Here is a 21,339-nt window from a genome sequence, read left to right as displayed (position 1 = left end):
ATTTTACCTAACCTTTTCGTATCCGTACATCTGTGTGACATAATTGTATGTGAAATATCTAGTGTTAAGATGATGTACACTGTGAAAGTTTGAATACATATTTGTATTGTCTTGTATTTATGTTAAAACGGATCCATTTGAACAGAACATTAAATATAAATCAAAAATCATTTTATCTTTCCCTTTTAAATAATGTATTCATACCGCAACAAACGTCAAAATTTATTTGCATGAGCTAAGGATATTCACCGTTTATTCCCGCGTTTTTGTTCAGTTGCGTTTAGAAATAACTTACATATCTTGGTTTCTGTGCACGACTTGATAACGTTAAAGCGATAATTTGAGGGAAGGTAATATCGGAGATAACGGAGTAATGGTTTAAATATAACACAACCAATAAGTATGCACATTAGTGAACTTATTTTAAACATGTTTTCGGGACCAAAGCTATAATTACAGGTAGACCACGTATTCTGAGTTTCGTTATGATTTCGCAAATAATTTATACTTCTCGAGTGTCCGTAAACTTTTAATTTAATTTCACATCATGACTAAGTGTTTAACCCCATGTAATCCAGTTTTGAAATAAGCGGAGATATCATTTCAACAACAGTTCTTTATAACTTGATCAATAACACCAACTGTTCAATAAATGCGTCTTCTAAAACTTAAATAAACTAATTTAACATAACAAATTTAAAATATTAACCGCCTTGACCCGATTTCGTACTCGTCCGAGATATCTTTTGGGAAAAATATCTGACCAAGTTTCAAGAAAACTAGGCAGTGAGTTTGGCCCATAAATTCTGATCACTAGTTATTTCGGTTAAAAAAAATATAGCCCGAGAAAGTTTGGTAATTAGAATAGATGAACAATACACAGTATGAGCGTTGCAAACAAATTGCAAGTATTGATTTATACAGTTTCATTGCTATTTCATTCATGTAAACGTAGACTTAGAATTGTGAACAGCTTAACACAATTTTTAAATAGGAGTACATTAGATAATAATGTTACCAAAATTATTCTCCAATTTTACTTAGCAATCGATTTGTTTTACATTACTGTACTAAGATTCTAATTAAGCCAAAATAGTATTGGTTAAAAATCTGTTAACCAAGTTTAAATGGGTATTTTCACGTTTTGGTTAATTGACAAAATTAAAAAAAATGTTGAGATTCGCAAATTTTCGTTGTAATAATGATATTTGTGAAACAGTAATAATGAACATTTACCATGCTATAAAATATCCATTACCTGCATCTTTTTACGATTTAAAAACCCGAAATATATAAAGCGTGGCAATGCGAAACGATTTAATAATTTGAAATGTTCTGTTGTTGTCGTTATATTGTGTGATACTACGAGGATTGCTTATATAAAGTATAAAATACATCACTAACTGTATGAGCACGGATTGACGAATTGTGTAAGCAAAATACTTTTACTCCAGGGGTCAGTGATTCGAGCCCAGTTGAGGGTTACTCTTTTGTTTCTTTAATTTTATTCTTGTTTTTTTACTGAAGCTTTTTAGATCTTATGTTTTCATTTATCAATAAAGCATTTTATGACAAACTTCAATACATGCCAAAATCTGTGAAAAGGCATCTAGTCTAAACGAGCTTTTTTCTAACATTTGACAAAGTGAACTTATTTTGCATTCGAATTTCTGTTCAGTTCTGGGCAAATTTCATGAGGATAACGCTATTACGTGTCCTCTTAAGTGTCCAAAAGCATATGCATGAATTTCATATATTGATCTGACTTTTATCATTTAAATTGATTGAATGCGAATGATTAAGGTTTTACACTATCTGCATATTGATTTGATTAAACAGTTAACGACTGTAGAAATAAGGCCCTTGAATTTATTTAATGCTCATTCAATTCAAACCGATTTCACATTTTTCAAGTCCAATGTAAAACGCATCTGAAACAGGGTTTGGTATTAGGGTATTAACGAACGCCTTTTGTCAAACTAATAAAGCATGACAGTATCATTAATTATTTAATAAGTCACAACAACATATGATGGGTATGGCCCGCATAAAACATACACAAAATGAAAAAATAAAATAAACCACAAATTATTTACCGAAAATATCACACATTACATGCCTTATGCACCTTTCTCGTTTTGACCTGAAATTGTTTTGATTCATATTGTGTAAACCTTTCTAAGCACTCAATTACACCGGCGTTATATTTTATACTTTTATAAATTTTTACCAATAAATTATGATTGTAATCCTTATTTGAGTGACCATGACCTTCAAAATTCCCAGCCTGTGTGGTCTGATGTACGGCCAGGATCGTTTTGGTGGCGTCTATCACATTGTACTTCACTTTCCTTGAATTATACACAAGCCAATTGTCATAAGCTCTCCTACCTATCACAACCTCCGGGACCTCTTTCCATGGAAACGATGGCGGAGTAATAAAGAAGTCTTCCGCCCATCCCGTAAAAAGTTTGCCTCTACTTTTTGAAATGCAAGTAACATTAGCCCAGTCTGATCCCTCGTCTAAGGTGACGTTTTCGACATTTGTTCTTTGTCCAACAATTAGAATAGGCTTGCTCAAATCCTCCGTTGTTGAGTTAATAATCTGAGCCAACGTGTGAATTAATGTTTCAGTGAAAAGTATGTCACCGTTACTAAAAGCATAAAATGACGTATTAAAAAGGTTCATGACGTCACGATACATGTACTTAAGCACAGGAATTCCGTCTGCTGCAACAGCTGAAAGTGGCAACGCAGTGACGCCCGCCTGATTGCACTCGTTAATAACTGAGCTCTCGTTAGTGAAAACCACGGGAATCACGTAAGGGTGCAATAACCGCCAGTTAATGAGGGTCAGATTATGAACGAGATTTTTTTCTGGATTTGCATTCCATGAGGTAAATAGTGTTAGCAATGGTAATGTTGAGTTGGAGAGAATACGAAATTTGAACATTTCCAGGAGAGTGTTGTCGACGTTTTCTAGGATCAGCGGTGTCGTTTCTAGCGCAGTCGTAGACGGGGCATTCAATGCGGCATGGTTAGTCCCATTTAAAACTAAAACTTCCTGTGCTTTATCCGTCTCCTCGAGAAGCTTGAGGTAGTAGGACACGGATCCGAACTGGTTGTGCCACACCGACTGTAAGAAGACATAGACGAACGTTTCAATAACCGCGGTTGTTTTAATTAAAGAAAGTTTTTAGCAATCGAGTATGTAGCATAAGCGACCATATAAACCGGCTCTACAGTTTAAAACAAAGTTTAAATTACCACTAGAAATCACAAATAAGTGATTTGACATTGACAATTAATTTTGCAACTTGCTCGTGAAGAAGAGGGCATAGTATGCGATTTTTGGGGTTTTCCGATATGTTATTGTTCTTTATAAACACCTAGGTTCAAGCCAATATCGGATAATTTGATCATTAAAGCATTGCTAGCATTTTTCAGCGATTTCTTTTATTCCAGTTTGAGTAAACTTTATTTCATACCGAATTCAATAAATGTACTAATCAAACTTCATATTTAGAATAGTTTTTAATAATTACAGTTATGAAAAAGTGACTACTTAAAATGAGCCTGACCAGAGGTTCGTACCCAGGATCGTTAGAAGCAAATATATTTTTACCGTCGTTTTGCTACAATGTTAACAAATTATTTAAATAACATTACTAACGACAAAATGACTTCAATATGGCCTTAGAATCACTTACTTGAAGGTCTCCTTCCACTACTTTGTACACGGAGTTTCCCCGTATAGCCCGTAAGCCATCGAAGGTGTTCGAGTACAAATAGAAGTAGACGGAGAGACTTGCCAGGATAAGAAGCAATATCCGCCAAACTGAGGATTTGTCGTTGCATGCCGACATTATTGAGCCCTGAAATGAAAATAAAACTTTGAGTGCAATATATAATCATGCATTTAGATACTTATAATACAGGGTCTGTGTGAGTTTGAATTTCATTTTATCAAATGCAATACCCTGGTTTCCATGTAAAATATCCATTACGAATATTTTTGTCTATCACAAGTGATTTATACTTTTTAAGCGTTTTCATTGGCTTATTTTCGTTCGATTTACCAATCGCATTTTGTTAGATTGCTGAAATGACGTTGCAACGTAAAATGACGTCACGAAATGTAAACAACATAATATGGGAGTTATCATTATGTTTGCGTAAATATTTATTTTATTTAATCGTTTAAAAGCATGTGATAAAAAAAGATCTGACACTCATTGTCATCTCATACCAAATTTTATTTAACTCGTCCAGGAAATTCGTTAGTAAGCTCGCAAAAGGCTCGCTTACTAACAAAATTCCTAACTCGTTTAATAAGATATGGTACGATATGACAACTCGTGCTTGATACTATATATAGAAGTTTATCTTGCAATGACAGTTGAAACCCTAAATTACTTTCTACAGATAGTACTTAGTGTGAGTTTAAAACGTACATCTTTAATAATTCACGTTTTCCGAATATGTTCTTTGGTAGTTTATATATTCGATAGTAAGTTAATTAAAAAGAAATAACAGAACAGTTTTGTTATGTTCTGTTCGTCTATAATGTTAATTGAAATATATTTTGTTCTATCCCATATAATGCATACTTAGGACATTACCAAAAATAAGTTGAAATAAACTAGCCGGGGACTATGGTGAGACAAGCCGATGACTTTTATGATTGTGTTGTTGTTTTAATAAGTTTTTAAAAATGCATGTATGTATATTTATTTAAAACTTTGTTGTAAACCTAGTCTCCTATAACTCCTTTTGAGTGGTAATACATTTTGATTGGTGTTAACATATGATGTATATGAATAGGACGTATTGATTGAAGATAATTAAACCCTAAACTCTGATGAAACTGCTTTGCCAAAACATCTACAATAACATATCTTAAATATTTGTACTCATATTTCATTTAGGGAATACATAAGAACGCATGTATGGTTTGAAGTCCTAAATTTATGTATCGATGTACAACTCATACTATACATCTCTATATCAAGTATGAACGTGTAGCTATTTTTAACAAAACATATAACTTCACAGTTAAAACACATCCATTATTATGTGCATTGTGTACACCTGAAGAATTATAATACGTTTCCAGAACTTGGACGGAACGTTACATTTTTAAATCCAAAATAGTGAACACAATGACACGCCTTTTATTTATGAAAGCAACCCTCGTAAAATATGAAAAATCTTAATGAAACAGTTTAATTATAGTAATTAACTTATTTCGAAAAACAAAACCATATAAGAACCAAAATTTAAAGTATTTGTAACATTATGAGCTAGCTGGGGTGTAATGTACGGTTGATTTATAAAAAAAAAACGAGACATTTGTGTTAAAATTTCCAAAGCTGCTCGAATCATTGAGAAAACTAAGCTATGCATGACAAAATCGTATGAAGAAGCAAACTTATCTTATTGGTATAAAAAAGCTGGATATATTTAATAAAAATATTCGATTGAAATTGTAAAACTGTTTAAAGCAATTATTTGTTATTACACTTACAAAGGTAGCAGATTATTTTAGAAATATAGTAACATATAACGTGCAATCAAATCGTTTGATAAAAAACCCGACAGTATTTAGGTATGTTAACAGTTAAAACAGCTTTTATAATGTGCAAACTGTCCATGTCATATCGGTTACTTGCTGATCAAAAGTATTATGTTTAATTGCAAATTGAGCTTCTTATAAATGCTATTATATATTTAAGAATATCCGCCTGCCACATCAACGATTTAAAGAAAAACACAAGCAGTATATTTATTTAATCGTGGGCCTACCGATAATTTGAAAATTTGAAAAAAAAGACGTTCAAGTAAATAAGTAGTAGTAGTTGGAGTAGTAGTAGTAGTAGTAGTAGTAGGAGTAGAAGTAGTTGTAGGAGTAGTAGTTAGTAGTAGTAGTAGTAGTAGTAGTAGTAGTAGTAGTAGTAGTAGTAGTAGTAGTAGTAGTAGTAGTAGTAGTAGCAGTAGTAGTAGTAGTAGTAGTAGTAGTAGTAGTAGTAGTAGTAGTAGTAGTAGTAGTAGTAGTAGTAGGAGTATGAGTAGGAGTAGTAGGAGGAGAAGGAGTAGGAGGAGGAGGAGTAGTAGTAGTAGAAGTAGTAGTAGTAGTAGCAGTAGTAGTAGTAGCAGTAGTAGTAGTAGTAGTAGTAGTAGTAGTAGTAGTAGTAGTAGTAGTAGAAGTAGTAGTAGTAGTAGTAGTAGTAGTAGTAGCAGTAGTAGTAGAAGTAGTAGTAGTAGTAGTAGTAGTAGTAGTAGCAGTAGTAGTAGTAGTAGTAGTAGTAGTAGTAGTAGTAGTAGTAGTAGTAGAAGTAGTAGTAGTAGTAGGAGTAGGAGTAGGAGTAGTAGGAGGAGTAGTAGTAGGAGAAGGAGTAGTAGTAGGAGGAGGAGTAGTAGTAGTAGTAGTAGTAGTAGTAGTAGTAGTAGTAGTAGTAGATTAGTAGTGTAGTAGCGTAGTAGTAGTAGTAGTAGAAGTAGTAGTAGTAGAAGTAGTAGTAGTAGTAGTAGTAGTAGTAGTAGTAGTAGTAGTAGTAGTAGAAGTAGTAGTAGTAGTAGTAGTAGCAGTAGCAGTAGCAGTAGCAGGAGGAGGAGTTAGTAGTAGTGGTAGTTGTAGTAGTAGTTAGTGTAGTAGTAGTGTGTAGTAGTGTAGTAGTAGTAGTAGTAGTAGTAGTAGTAGAGTAGTAGTAGTAGGAGGAGAGGGGAGAGTGTTGTAGGAGTAGTGTATGAGTAGTGGGCGTAGTGGTGGGAGTAGTGGTAGGGTAGTGGTAGGCTAGTGTGTCGTATCGTATGTAGTCTTAGTGTGTAGTCTTAGTAGTGTCGTCGTCCGTCTCGTCGTCGTATCGTCGTCGTCCGTCGTTCGTCTCGTCGTCGTCTCGTCGTCTTCGTCGTCGTCGTCGCCGTCGTAGTCGTCGTAGTCGTCGTCGTAGTAGTCGTAGTAGTAGTAGTCGTAGTAGTAGTAGCCGTAGCAGTAGCAGTAGCAGGCGGAGGCGTAGTAGTAGTGGTAGTTGTAGTAGTAGTAGTAGTAGTAGTAGTGTAGTAGTAGTAGTAGTAGTAGTCGTCGGGAGGCGGAGGCGGAGTAGTGGTAGGAGTAGTGGTAGGCGTAGTCGTCGTCGTTGTCGGCGTAGTAGTAGGAGGAGGAGGAGGAGTCGTGGTAGGCGTAGTGGTCGGAGTAGTGGTCGGCGTCGTGGTCGCGTCGTCGTCGTCGTGGTCGGCGTAGTGGTGGTCGTGGTCGGAGTCGTGTCGTGGTCGGCGTCGTGGTAGGCGTCTGGTCGGCGTCGTCGTCGTCGTGGTCTGCGTCGTGGTCTGCGTCTGGTCGGAGTCGTGGTAGGAGTCGTGGTCGCGTAGTGGTCGTAGTGGTCGGCGTCTTGGTCTGCGTCGTGGTCGGAGTAGTGGTCGGAGTAGTGGTCGCGTCGTGGTAGTAGTGGTCGGCGTCGTTCGTAGTCGTGGTAGGAGTAGTGGTCGGCGTAGTGGTAGGAGTTCGTGCGGAGTCTCGTCGATCGTAGTCGTAGTGGTAGGAGTAGTGGTCGGCGTCGTGGTAGGAGTAGTGGTAGGAGTAGTGGTCGGCGTAGTGGTCGGGTCTGGTAGGAGTCGTGTCGTAGTCGTGGTGGAGCGTCGTGGTCGGAGTCGTCGTGTCGTGGCGGCGTCGTGGTGGTCGTGGTCGGCTTCGTGGTCGTAGTGGTCGGCGTGTTTGTAGGCTCGTGGCGGTCGTGGTCGTCGTGGTCTGCTCGTGGTCTGAGTCGTGGTCGAGTCGTGGTCGCTCGTGGTCGGCGTCGTGGTCGTCGTGGTCGGAGTCGTGGGAGGCGTCGTGGTCGTCGTGTCTGCGTCGTGGTCTGCGTCGTGGTAGGCGTCGTGGTTCGGCGTCGTGGTCGGTTGTCGCGTCGTGGTCGTCGTGGTCGGTTCGTGGTCGTCGTCGTGGTCGCGTCGTGGTCTGCGTCGTGGTCGTCGTGGTCTGTCGTGGTCGGCGTCGTGGTCGTGGTGGCTTCGGTCTCGTGGTCGCGTCGTGTCGGCGTTCGTCGTCGTCTCGTCGTCGTCTCCTCGTCGCGTCGTCCGTCGTCGTACGTCGTAGTCGTCTATCGTCAGTCGTAGTAGTAGTAGTAGCAGTAGTAGTCGTAGTAGTAGCCATTAGTAGTCGTAGCAGTAGTAGTAGTAGCAGTAGTAGTAGTAGTTGTAGTAGTAGTAGTAGTAGTAGTAGTAGTAGCTAGTATTAGTAGAGTGTAGTAGTACTAGTAGTAGTAGTAGTAGTCAGTATTAGTAGTAGTTGTAGCAGAAGCAGTTAAGCAGTAAGCAGTAGCAGCATCAGCAGAAGCAGCGCCAGCAGAGAGTATTAGTAGTAGAAGTAAGACCGAAATTGGCAACAGACGAGTATAACCAGCCCTGCTAATATAACTTAACTGGTCAAAACTGGCCCATATTGGTCCACTTAAAGTTCGGTGAGCTGTGTGTGGTCAACGATTTAACAAATGTTTTCGCAGATACGATATTCGTAGAGAGTAATGATAATGGACTTTACACCTTGTTATATAATGATGGTGTGATGTGTGTATTACACATTCGGCATTCCTGCTGGCTAGCGTCGTGCGAAAAATGCAGAAGATGATGTTAGTCGTCAATTTCAATACATTGCTTTCCTAAATAATGCCTAACCTTGACGGAACACATCAACTGAACTCCACGTAGCCACCGATTCGACTGTCAGACACTCGGGGGTGTTTATAACTGCGGCCTACTTGGTCAAACGTAGCGAGAATATGCCCTGATGCCCAAGAACAAAACCCTGCCATTGTGTCATATGCCTTTTGGTCACCCTGTTTTTTGTCATTGGGTTAAAGGTGAGGTTAGCCCAACGGAAACCAAAGAGTTGAAATCGTCATATGCTGGTACATTGGCACGTTAAAAAAGCATCTTGAAGCGATGCAATGACTACTCGATTAGCTAGATGCAATCAATGTGACATTAGATCGTCCACGTCCCTCTAAGGAGACAGAGAGATATATATAATACACTAATCCTCGCGAAGATGGTAGAACACTACTGAGTAGAATAAAAAACAACGAGAACCGAATAGTAAGCATTTTAATATGCTCATTTGAAGTTAGAAATGGAGAGACAGCAATACAATAGTTGAAGAGACATAAGCAATGCCTATTGCATCAAAGAATTCAACAGAAAACACCTGTTAGCAAGATCCATAAACAATACCCACATTACACGTAATTCATAGCACGTTATTTAAACAGCCTCTTACAAATCTGAGCAAACATATCATGCACTAACAAGCAGATGAAGATATGGCAAGATAAAAACAAGCTGCTTAATCTCATCAAGGACAACGATGACGTTTCTTATTTCTACTCCAGACGCACTAACACTATGGCCACCTAACGTCGGTAATTATCGTCTTGGAATGGTAAATACGAGAATAAAAGGCGGGACTGCATGAAACCGGATATATAGATACCAAACCAAAAAGTTGCAAACGCATATCAGTTGAAGGTTAAAGTATAATATAGGCAAAGAAGTGAAAAAGTTATCACTGTACCTAAGGTTACCTTCGGTTTTTAGGATATGGGTTAGAAATTGCCAACGATTAGGAAGCAAGCCATTATGCGATTATAAATAAGACATTTTAAAATTAGCTCGAATCTGTCATGATACGAAACATAGTGTTGCAATTGTAAACAAGAGCACCGCCTTGCGGGTGCAGACCGCTCATCTATTTTCTTTTTAAAGGTGAAGGGACTCTCATTTTCAATCACAAAGGAGGGAGGGGTGGAGTGAAGAGCGGTGCATTGTGTGGGGGTGTGGACATTTATTACATTTTCTTCCAAAAATGCGAAAAAAAGGAAAAAAAAATCGGGGGGGGGTGGGGGGGTGGGGGGGGTGGGGGCGGTGGGGGGTGGGGGGGGGGATTCTTGGGTGCGATGGTTGGACGGTATTTCAAACATAAAATAATAAAAATAAATATTTTGTTTTTTAACCGTTTCATAAAAAAAATTGGGGGGGGGTGAGGTGGGGGGGGTATAGTGTGAGGGTGTGGTGGTAATTTGTGAGATGATCTTAAAAAAAAAAAAAAAAAAATAGGGGGGGGGGATTCGGGTGGGGGGAGGGGGGGTGGGGGGGCGATTCTTGGGTGCGATGGTTGGACGGTATTTCAAACATAAAATAATCAAAATAAATAGTTTTGTTTTTTAACCGTTTAAAAAAAAATGGGGACGGGGTGGGGTGGGGGGGGGGTATAGTGTGAGGGTGTGGTGGTCATTTGTGAGATGATCTTAAAAAAAAAAAAAAAAATAGGGGGGGGGGGCACGGGCGATGGTTTGGGTGGAGTCTATTGTGGTATGTCAGGTAAGAGTAGTTTTGTCAAAGTATCAATCAAATCTAATCATAAATAAAGAAGTTATGGCAATTTTAGAGAAATTTAATAATTTGACCTTGAGAGTCAAGGTCATTCAAAGGTCAAGGTAAAATTCAACTTGCCAGGTACAGTAACCTCATGATAGCATGAAAGTATTTGAAGTTTGAAAGCAATAGCCTTGATACTTAAGAAGTAAAGTGGATCGAAACACAAAATTTAACCATATATTCAAAGTTACTAAGTCAAAAAAGGGCCATAATTCCGTAAAAATGACATCCAGAGTTATGCAACTTGTCCTTTTACTGTACCCTTATGATAGTTTGCGAGTGTTCCAAGTATGAAAGCAATATCTATGATACTTTAGGGGTAAAGTGGACCAAAACACAAAACTTAACCAAACTTTCAATTTTCTAAGTATAAAGGGCCCATAATTCCGTCCAAATGCCAGTCAGAGTTACATAACTTTGCCTGCACAGTCCCCTTACGGTAGTTAGTAAGTGTTGCAAGTATGAAAGCAATAGCTTTGATACTTAAAGGAATAAAATGGACCTTAACAAAAAACTTAACCAAAATTTTCAATTTTATAAGTATAAAAAGGGCACATAATTCTGTCAAAATGCACGCCAAAGTTATCTAACTTTGCCTGCCAAGTCCCCTCATGATAGTAAGTAAGTGTACCAAGTTTGAATGCAATAGCATTGATACTTTCTGAAAAAAGTGGACCTAAACGCAAAACTTAACCCAAATTTTCAATTTTCTAAGTATAAAAAGGGCACATAATTCAGTCAAAATGCACGCCAGAGTTATCTAACTTTGCCTGCCCAGTCCCCTCATGATAGTAAGTAAGTGTACCAAGTTTGAATGCAATAGCATTGATACTTTCTGAGAAAAGTGGACCTAAACGCAAAACTTAACCGGACGCCGACGCAGATGCCGACGCCGACGCCGACGCCAAGGTGATGACAATAGCTCATAATTTTTTTTCAAAAAATAGATGAGCTAAAAACGATGTAGAGTATAGTGCTTAAATCACGTGGGCGACGTTTTACAGTGTTTATGAGAGGGTTTAACCAAGAAGATTGTGTTCAGTGTAGAATAATCAGCGAGTGTCATGTTAGAATTACTGAATAATACACCGATTTGCTATTAAACACGTGTTGTAATAGATTGATAGTGTTCGATATTTTATTTCACAAATTATTTATCACACCATTAGATCTCGTGTGTTATATTTCAAATTGTTAATATTTGAAATGTGCGAAACAGGAGGATAGAAGTCTCACTTTTAAGTCTAAATACTGTAAAATCATTATTTTTCGTGGGACATAAGTTGAGTCGTGTTCTGAGAAAACTGGGCATAATGCATGAGCGTAAAGTGTCGTCCCATATAAGCCTGTGCAGTCCGCACATCAGGAACGACACTTTCCGCTTTCATGACATGTTTCGCTTAGATGAAGTCTCTTCTTAGCAATAATCCATTTTATGCGGAAAGTGTCGTCCCTAATTAGCCTGTGTGGACTGCATAGGCTAATCTGGGGCTTATCTAGGGTGACATTTTACGCACATGCATTATGTCCAGTTTTCTCAGAACACGAAAAATGAAGAAATAAATTAACCACACAAAAACTTTTACCGATTTAAACAAATAAAACAAAAAATATAAAAGCAATATTGAACTGTTATAAAAAGGAAACATGTACATATAATTCCCCTTAACAAAACATTTACTAAATTGAGCTTTTTGAAGATATAAACTGAAATAACATATGCTTACCCGATATTTATGTATATTACTCACAGCTAGTGTAATATTATCCTTTTATATAATCATATTTTAGTCACTATAAAAATATATACAGTGAATGGCTGTGTTTCCTTACATAAACTTCATAGTAAACGTCTGCTGCTTTGTGATAATAATAGTTAAATGTCAGAACACAAGATCTGTCCATTTTGCCTCTAATATCTCCGTGTTGAGTTTCGAAATATCCGGATATTGATTATTACAAATTATTACTCCCTTAACACTCCCGTATCACAAACAAACACCGCCCAATAAGTATTTGCAAACACATGCCAATCGTACACCCGTCGCACGTTTTTCACAGCGCTAATTCCTCGCCATTCTTTACTCAGGTAAAGAGAAGCGAACTGTTTACAACCTAGTTTGACAACGGTGAATATGGGATCACCAACGTGGAGACTTTTATCAGCGTTCAGTGTTTGAACTCGGTATCACTCAGCTGATAAAACCATACTCCGTGGACTAGTCCTTAGTTTTTACAGGTCACACTATTCAAATTTGTCATGACAAATGTTTGTCTAAGAAATAGAGTAGTTAGCTTTTAGAATTACAGTTGAAGTTGTGTTGCGTTTTAGAGTTTTTACGCATTAATTATTGCTTGTTACTGTTTTTTTCCAATATAATTTTTTCCGCGTAGTAGTTAAAGAAGGGGTTTGACACCAATTTAGTGGGGTAAATATAAACCGGCGAATTCAAAGCCCTATAGATTAGCGCCTTTCTAATTTTCGGGAATAGAAATGTACAATATTTTTTAAATGCCACATACACATCTGGATTAAAAACTGCATTCATATTTGCATATTTAGTTGTTAAAAATAAATTGGTAATTAAGTTTTGTTTACGTCTGAAGATAATAATGTACATTACTATGTCATTGAAATTCATTAGCAGAATGTTGTTCTCATTCACATGACCCTTTTATTTAGCCTACACAATCGCTCTATAAATAGCGATTTCTAATCTCCAATTCACAAGGCCCTTGTCGAGCTAAAGGTCCAAATACATATTGAGCTTGCGCCCGAGCTTCCTTTCAACTGTTCGCATTGCGGTTGAGTTTTATAAAATATTTGAATTGAATTGAATTCATTGACTAAAACCATTTGGCAAACCTTATACACTCATTAACTTCAAATATGTTTTACTCACAATAACTATTTCAAAATAATAAAGTGGTGTTATAACAGGAGCAAAATAATTTCATCTGATATCATGAATTACAAAAAGACGTCAGCTTAAAGCATAGCCAATATTAAGTTTTTATTTTCTTCCATATGTTTTAATCACAATTATACATTCAATTAATTTCGTATACATACGTATGGCATACAAAAACACTTAATGGTGATTCTTAGAAAGAACCGTTGTGATTGACGTTTCAAACAATTTGATACGGTGGATAAAATGCAAATTTGATATTTTAAAGGGACAGTCAACCCGATTGCTATATATCACGAAAACATAAAAGTTCTAAAAATCCGTCATTAAATGCTTTATATAGATAAATTTAATCATTGGATCTAAAACTTTCCAGTAAAAAATCAAGAATAAAATTTAGAAAAAGATTAACCCTCAACAGGGCTCAAACCACTGACCCATGGAGTCTGTATTAAGAAGTTTCGCATTTAGACCACTCGTCCACCCATGCTCATACAATGGGAATTGTATTTTATACAATATATAAGCAATCCTCGTAGTTTCACAAAATATAACGACAACAGAACTCTCCAAATTACCTGTTAGACATACTCAGTAAATTTTATTACCGAATATACTCAAAATATGAACAATTAACAACTTTTTTCAAGTAATGTAATACATCAGTCGTGATATCTTAATCAATAGAAACTAATAATGGTAAAAAATACGGTATTTTAGAAGTTTTATATTTTTTCGTGATATAGACATGTATACATAATATAGCAATCTGGTTGACCATCCCTTTAAGATTACGCACCAAAGAAAAATCGAGTTATTCAAACTGTGTTGTCATGCTAAAGCACCAACAAACGGATTTTTATCACATGGGACGGGTCATGGGTAGTTTTTAACAATAACTAACGGTACTTGTAAATTGTCATTCCATATTCTGCGTTCAACTTGTAATATATCGATTGGTGTTTCAATGGTATTCATCATTATAATAATTATAATATTCATAATAAAGATAATTTAATTGTGTAAAATCATGAACAAAAAATCTAAATCAATATCAGTGTTTGTATTACTCTACGGAGAAAATGGTAATACACAGATCGCCTACCTTATATACTCGCTTTTACTAGCCCCTTTAAAAGTGTGCTGGTAAAGAATTGACTTGTAAATATATATATCCATCTTAAAAGAATCACAAATTAATATCATGCTCATGCCCAACTGTATTTATTGTGTCTAAAATAGATGGTATTGTCTTTATTCGCTTTAACGCAACATATAAAAAAAAGCATCGAACGTGATAGACAGTGAATACAACGGACACACCTATACAGGTAACAGCTTGTTATCTTATTGTGATTGCATTTATGAAACCCCCACGCACACAAAACAAATAATAGTACAAATGACAGAGATTGCGAAATCAAATGAATCATTACGCTTAGTTACCGTTCAAATTGCCACGACGTTTACCGTTGCACATTGCAGTTTTCCTTAAGGGCGTTTATCATTGTACAAACAATAAAACGATAACTTATATAGGCCTGACAAATGTTAAACCAGTGTCGTGATGTTATATGTTAAGTACTTTATGTTAGTTTGGATTAAAGTGCGTAATTCATTTAATTGTTTGTGTACACCTGAAGAATTATAATACGTTTCCAGAACTTGGACGGAACGTTACATTTTTAAATCTAAAATAGTGAACACAATAACACGCCTTTTATTTATGAAAGCAACCCTCGTTAAATATAAAAATCTAAATGAAACAGTTTAATAATAGTAATTAACATATTTTGGAAAACAAAACCATATAAGAACCAAAATTTAAAGTCTTTGTAACATTATGAGCTAGCTGGGGTGTAATGTACGGTTGATTTATAAAAAAACGAGACATTAGTGTTAAAATTTCCAAAGCTGCTCGAATCATTGAGAAAACTAAGCTATGCATGACAAAATCGTATGATGAAGCAAACTTATCTTATTGGTATAAAAAAGCTGGAAATATTTAATAAAAATATTCGATTGAATTGTTAAACTGTTTAAAGCAATAATTTGTTATTACACTTACAAAGGTAGCAGATTATTTTAGAAATATAGTAACCTATAACATGCAATCAAATCGTTTGATACTGTGTTCAAAGATGACTTTATGCGAATGAATACTGATGAGAAATTAGTTACAATTTTCGATTTGTTACACAATACGAACTTGTTATCGGAGAAAATTGACAGCATAGAACATGAAGTCAAGTCATTTAAAATGGAAAGCGAGAGCACGTGCACCAGGCTCAAAATACTGGAATAAAAAATCATTGACAATGAAGCAAAAAGCAGAAAAAATAATCTTATATTTCGTAACTTCCCCGAACGTAAATGGGAAAACTTAGAAGATGTTATAGCATCGTTCATAAATGACCAACTCGAACTTGACACAACAAACATGTATATCGACAAAATACACCGTATCGGGTCATTCAATGACAAACAAACTCGACCAATTATAGTCCGTTTCCAAAATGAGCGCGACATCGAAGATATACTGGCTAATGCATACAAGTTGAAGGGCACTAAATACGGGATAAATAGAGACTACCCTAAGGAAATAACCCAAGCGCGTGCTAGGCTTTGGAATCGCTTCAAACAAGAAAGAGCGAACAATCCCAAGGGTAGTGTCCACATTGGTTACCCTGCCAAATTAATAGTACAAAAAACTGTACTGCAAGACGAATTCCCAGACTGGAAAATCATTACGCAATCGCACCGAACGGAACAACTAAAAACATCTGAAACGGTAACTAAATCTCCCGTGCATAAGACACCGTCCAACCCAATCTCTACTAGCAATAGGTATGCTAGCCTACCCACGGAATCGGACGAATCCGACACCGGCGACGACAGTGACTCAACAGACGACGCGCACGCGACTGACCAGTATAGTCAGTCTATGATCCAGATGGAGGCCCACTTGAACCGCAGACATCACAAACCGGATGATGCCCTAGGGGCAACCAGTGGGACCCAAAATACTGTTGCACCCCAAAATCGCTAGGACAATCGGGGGAATGTTAACAATACTAACAATGTGACGAACTGTGCACCAAAAAGCGGACCAGAAACAAACTTTGACTCGGTAAATATTGCTGTGCTTAACGTTTGTGGCCTTAAAAGGCGTGCATTATACCCTGAATTTGTCTCATTAGTAAATAGTTATGACATGCTTTTTGCAACTGAGACAAAACTTGATGACAATGACATAATTGAAATTGATAATTACTCTGTTATTAGTAAAACCAGAAAACAAAAATACAAACGAAAATCTGGTGGTATAGACGCTTTGATAAAAAATAGTATTTACAAACACGTTGACGTAATAGACAGCCAGTCAGAATATGTTTTATGGTTGAAAATTAGAAATGATTATACTCATATTGGTAGCGACATTGTTATAGGTATTGTTTACATACCACCACTGCATTCGAGGTTCTATAATGATGATGAGTATGAAATTTTTGAAAACGAAGTAGCTATTAAATGCAGCAGCTTTGAACATGTTTACATCTGCGGCGATATGAACGCACAAACTGCAGACTTATCTGACTATACAGAAAATTATGATTTTTTGACAGATTTTTTCAATCTTGATAATGAGACTATTACTTTTTTCGATCAAAAGGCCCAAATGGAAAATTGTAACATACCATTAAGAAGGGTTTCTCAAGATAAAAAGAAAAATAACCATGGATATCGCCTCTTAGACTTATGTAAAAATAACAACATTAATATTATCAATGGTAGGTTTGGTAAAGATAGATTTATTGGCAAAATGACATTTAGAAACATATCCGTAATTGACTATTTAATATCTACAATTAAAGCCTTTTCAATTCTTAAGGAATTTGAAATTATGAATGTGAACGGACTAAGTTCAGATGGCCATGCTCTCATTAACTATAAAATAAAAGTCGAGGCCTGCATTAACAATAACACTTTTGAAACAAAAACTTACAGACCAAAATGGAAAGAATCCCTTTGTGAAACATTCATGTCAAATGTAAATGTAGAAGCTATAAATAGCATAGTGAGAGAAATTGAATCTGACCACTTTACTGCAAACCAAAATAATATAAATAGAATAACACATGAAATGTCAAATATTCTTATAAATAGTGCTAAGGAAAGCTTCCCAGAAGTCCAAATAAGCAAAAAACGAAAAGGCAAAAAATATAAACCCTGGTTTGGCATACAGTGTGAAAAGGCTAGGAAAATATATGTAAAAGCAAGAAAAATATTCAATAAACATCCAACAGAATACAATAAAATTAGTGCAAATCTAGCATGTAAAAAATATAAGAAAATAATGAATACTCACATAAATAAATATAACAAAAATAGGGAAAATGTCCTTAGAACCATGCAAACAAAACAGCCAAAAGAATACTGGAAGTACTTAAATAAAGTTAAAGCAAAAAATAAAAATGATGATACGCCACCTCTAGACTTATTACATAACTATTTTGAAAAAGCTAGCAACCAGGACCATGATACTGATGAGTCACATATAATAAATAGAATTGATATAGAAAATGATAACAATATATTAAATGTAAACATAACAGCTGAAGAAATAGATAAATGTATAAATAAACTTCAAAATAATAAAGCACCGGGCTTGGATGGCATTGTAAATGAATACATTAAACACTCAAAAGAAAAGATGTTACCTTTATATGTATTAGTGCTGCAACAATATACCGGTATATCGGTATATATCGCAATACGCAATCAGCATATTGTATTGCGATACAATTTTCATCATACCGGTACGAAAATTTTACAAAAATTCATTCACATTTCGTCCAGAAAAGCCATCCGAAATAATGAAGGTAAACAAAACAAAGCAGTGTAAATACATGTATTTTTTTTTGTAAAAATAGCATTCTGAAAGTTTATTATACGGAGTAGCGTTGTTACATCGGAGCATTCTTTCGATGCTTTTGAACAGATTATCGTTGAATTATTGCGCACAGCTGTAAATGTTTCGTTTGATTCGGAATTGAGCATTATTAAATTTGATATCCAAATTTCGGAAATACGCTTCCAAATTTTAATGCTAATGCGACAATAAAAAATTCTAGCGTCAAATAAAAAGTTTTTTATCCTTTGTCTCAATAAAAAGCGCGCGAAAATTATATAGACATGTAGAACGTTGCATGGAAAGTATGGGTGTATTTTGTGTTGTATAAAAACGGGAACATCACGTCAGGTGAATTACGCGTGTTCAGTGGAAAAAAAAACGCCCCAGTTGGACGTTATTTCATCACATCTTTAAATAGTAACGAATGCCAAAATGTATTTGATACTTAAGAAAATTTGCGAATGTTTGTGTTTCTTGTTATTCTTGAGCATATTTATAGTTAATATATACCAGAATTTGCTTTAAAACTGGAATATACGGGATTATTGGGTAATTGGCAAGTTATAATTTTGGTACAAGTTAGCAATATATTGCGATATATTGCAATACGGGTTTTTGAACTGACAATATATTGCAATACGGTTTTTGGCGTATTGTTGCAGCACTAATATGTATCCTTATTTAATGTAATACTGGAAACAGGTATACTACCAGACCAATGGGGTGAAGGGGCCATAATCCCACTGTATAAAAATAAGGGCGATACTGGAGCTCCAGAAAATTACCGCCCAATTACTCTTTTAAGTTGTGTAAGTAAACTTCTCACAGCCATTTTAAATGACAGACTTGGTAAATTTCTTGAAGATAATGAAGTACTCTCTGAAAACCAGGCTGGCTTTAGAAAAAATTATTCTACAACTGATCACATCTTCACCTTAAATTCAATAGTAGAAATACTAAGGCACTACAAAAAGAAAATCTTTGTATGTTTCATAGACTTTTCAAAAGCTTTTGATTCTGTTTGGCGTGTGGGTTTATGGACAAAAATTATTAATTACAACATAAATGGTAAATTTCTCAGTTTAATAAGGAATATGTACTCTAATATAAAATCCTGTGTCTCGGTTAGAACTCAAAACTCCCCAATTTTCTCATGTAACTCGAATGGAACTCAAAACTCCCCATTTTTCTCATGTAACTGCGGCGTGCGTCAGGGAGAAAATTTATCGCCTGTCCTCTTTTCCCTTTTCCTAAATGACCTTGGGAATTACTTAGAATCTAAAGGCCACCATGGTATAGAACTTACAAATCCAGAAAACGATATTGCTACTTTTCTCAAAATAATTGTACTATTATATGCAGACGACACAGTCTTAATTGCTAAAAATGCCCAAACACTACAAAACTGTCTGAATGACTTTGCTGATTACTGTAAAACATGGAAGTTAAATATAAATAAGGATAAAACAAAAGTAATGATTTTCGGATCCAGGCAAAATAGAAACTTCTCTTTTAAAATAGACAACACGTCTCTAGAAATTGTTAACTCATACAAATATCTAGGTGTTTTTTTAGCAAAATCTGGTAGCTTCCTAACTGCAAAGAAACATCTTGCACAACAAGCAAGGAAAGCAATGCACCTACTCTATTCAAGAATTAATAACCTTAATTTACCAATAGATCTGATATTAAAACTTTTTGATAACACTACCTGCCAATATTAACATATTCTGCAGAGGTTTGGGGCTATGAAAGCATTGATTTACTAGAGAAAATACACAATAAATTTCTGAGAAAAATTTTCAATCTAAGAAAAAGCACCCCACTTTATATGATATACGCAGAACTCAGAAGATACCCCATAGATCTCACTATAAAATGCAGAATGATTGCATACTGGAATAGATTAATAACTGGGAAACCGGATAAATTAGCATATCTCATATATAAATACATGTTAAACCTTCCTAACTTTGAATCTAAATGGATAAATTATGTAAAAAATATCTTCACACAAACTGGCAGAAATTACATCTGGCTAAATCAAGATCAAATCCAAAATAAAAATATAAAGTACACTATAAAGGGCATATTACTTGATCAATACAAGCAAACCTGGCATACCTCACTTCAAAACTCAACAAAAGGCTTAAACTATTCAATATTTAAGGATAAGATTGAATTAGAGAAATATTTAATCACACTAACTAAATATGAATCATCTTTATTTATTAAACTTAGAACTGGTAATCACTTTTTCCCAAATGAGACAGGTAGATGGACCAATCAAGACATAAATGAGAGAACATGCCCTCATTGTACATGCAGAGATGTGGCGGATGAATTTCACTACATGCTTATATGTCCCTTTTTTAATAAACATAGAAGGAAGTTTATAAAAAAATACTACTACTGTAGAACAAATACGCTAAAATTTAAAGAATTGTTGACAACAAGGTCCTTAAAGGATTTAAACAATTTATGTAAATTCATAAAAGTATTATTTCAAACATTAACCCGCTGATAAGTTTAAAGGGATCTTTTCACGCTTTGGTAAATTGACAAAATTGAAAAAAGTTGTTTCAGATTCGTAAGTTTTCGTTTTAGTTATGATTTTTGTGAGGAAACAGTAATACTGAACATTAACCATGCTCTAATATAGCCATTATATGCATCTTTTGACGATTTTAAAACCTAAACATTATAAAGCGTTGCAACGCGAAACGATTGAATAATTTGGAGAGTTCTGTTTTTGTCGTTAAATTTTGTGAAACTACGAAGATTGCTTATATAAGCTATAAAATACGTTAAGAATGTGTACTCGGCGGAATAGCTCAGTAGGCTAAAGCGTTTTTACTTCAGGACTCTAGCAGGACTCCAGGGGTCACTGGTTCGAAACCTGCTCCGGGCAATGTTCTTTTCCCTTTTTTAATTTTTTCTTGATTTTTTACTGGAGCTTTTACGATCCAATGTTTACATGTATCAATATAAAGCATTTAATGAATAAGTTAAAAAAAATGCCCAAATCTGTGAAAAGGCCCCTTTAACTTGGTGTATATGTTAAATTATGTTTGTAATCTTTTATGT

At 35.7% G+C, this 21,339-nt stretch overlaps 1 protein-coding gene across 8 annotated transcripts in view; it reads right to left on the bottom strand.

The window, feature by feature from the left end:
• Positions 1-1,996: 1,996 nt before the first annotated feature.
• The window catches only part of LOC127844267 (uncharacterized), an 83,976-nt gene continuing 64,633 nt past the window's right edge, over positions 1,997-21,339 (bottom strand). For 6 of the 8 annotated variants that reach the window (XM_052374340.1, XM_052374334.1, XM_052374333.1 and 3 more), the window contains exons 2-3: positions 3,711-3,875; positions 1,997-3,136 (exon numbers count right to left, since the gene is read on the bottom strand). In XM_052374340.1, the coding sequence (XP_052230300.1) occupies positions 2,105-3,136; positions 3,711-3,866 (1,188 nt within the window). In that variant the 5' untranslated portion in view covers positions 3,867-3,875 and the 3' untranslated portion in view covers positions 1,997-2,104. Of the gene's footprint in view, positions 3,137-3,710; positions 3,876-12,152; positions 12,590-14,442; positions 14,616-21,339 lie in introns of those variants that run through there. The other 2 variants (XM_052374337.1, XM_052374335.1) reach the window with 2 other exon arrangements.

Source organism: Dreissena polymorpha, chromosome 9 (genome assembly GCF_020536995.1).
Source record: "Dreissena polymorpha isolate Duluth1 chromosome 9, UMN_Dpol_1.0, whole genome shotgun sequence".
Classification (NCBI taxonomy): domain Eukaryota; kingdom Metazoa; phylum Mollusca; class Bivalvia; order Myida; family Dreissenidae; genus Dreissena; species Dreissena polymorpha.
The sequence above is the reverse complement of the archived record's forward strand: the minus strand, read 5'-3'. Positions and strand labels throughout refer to the sequence as shown.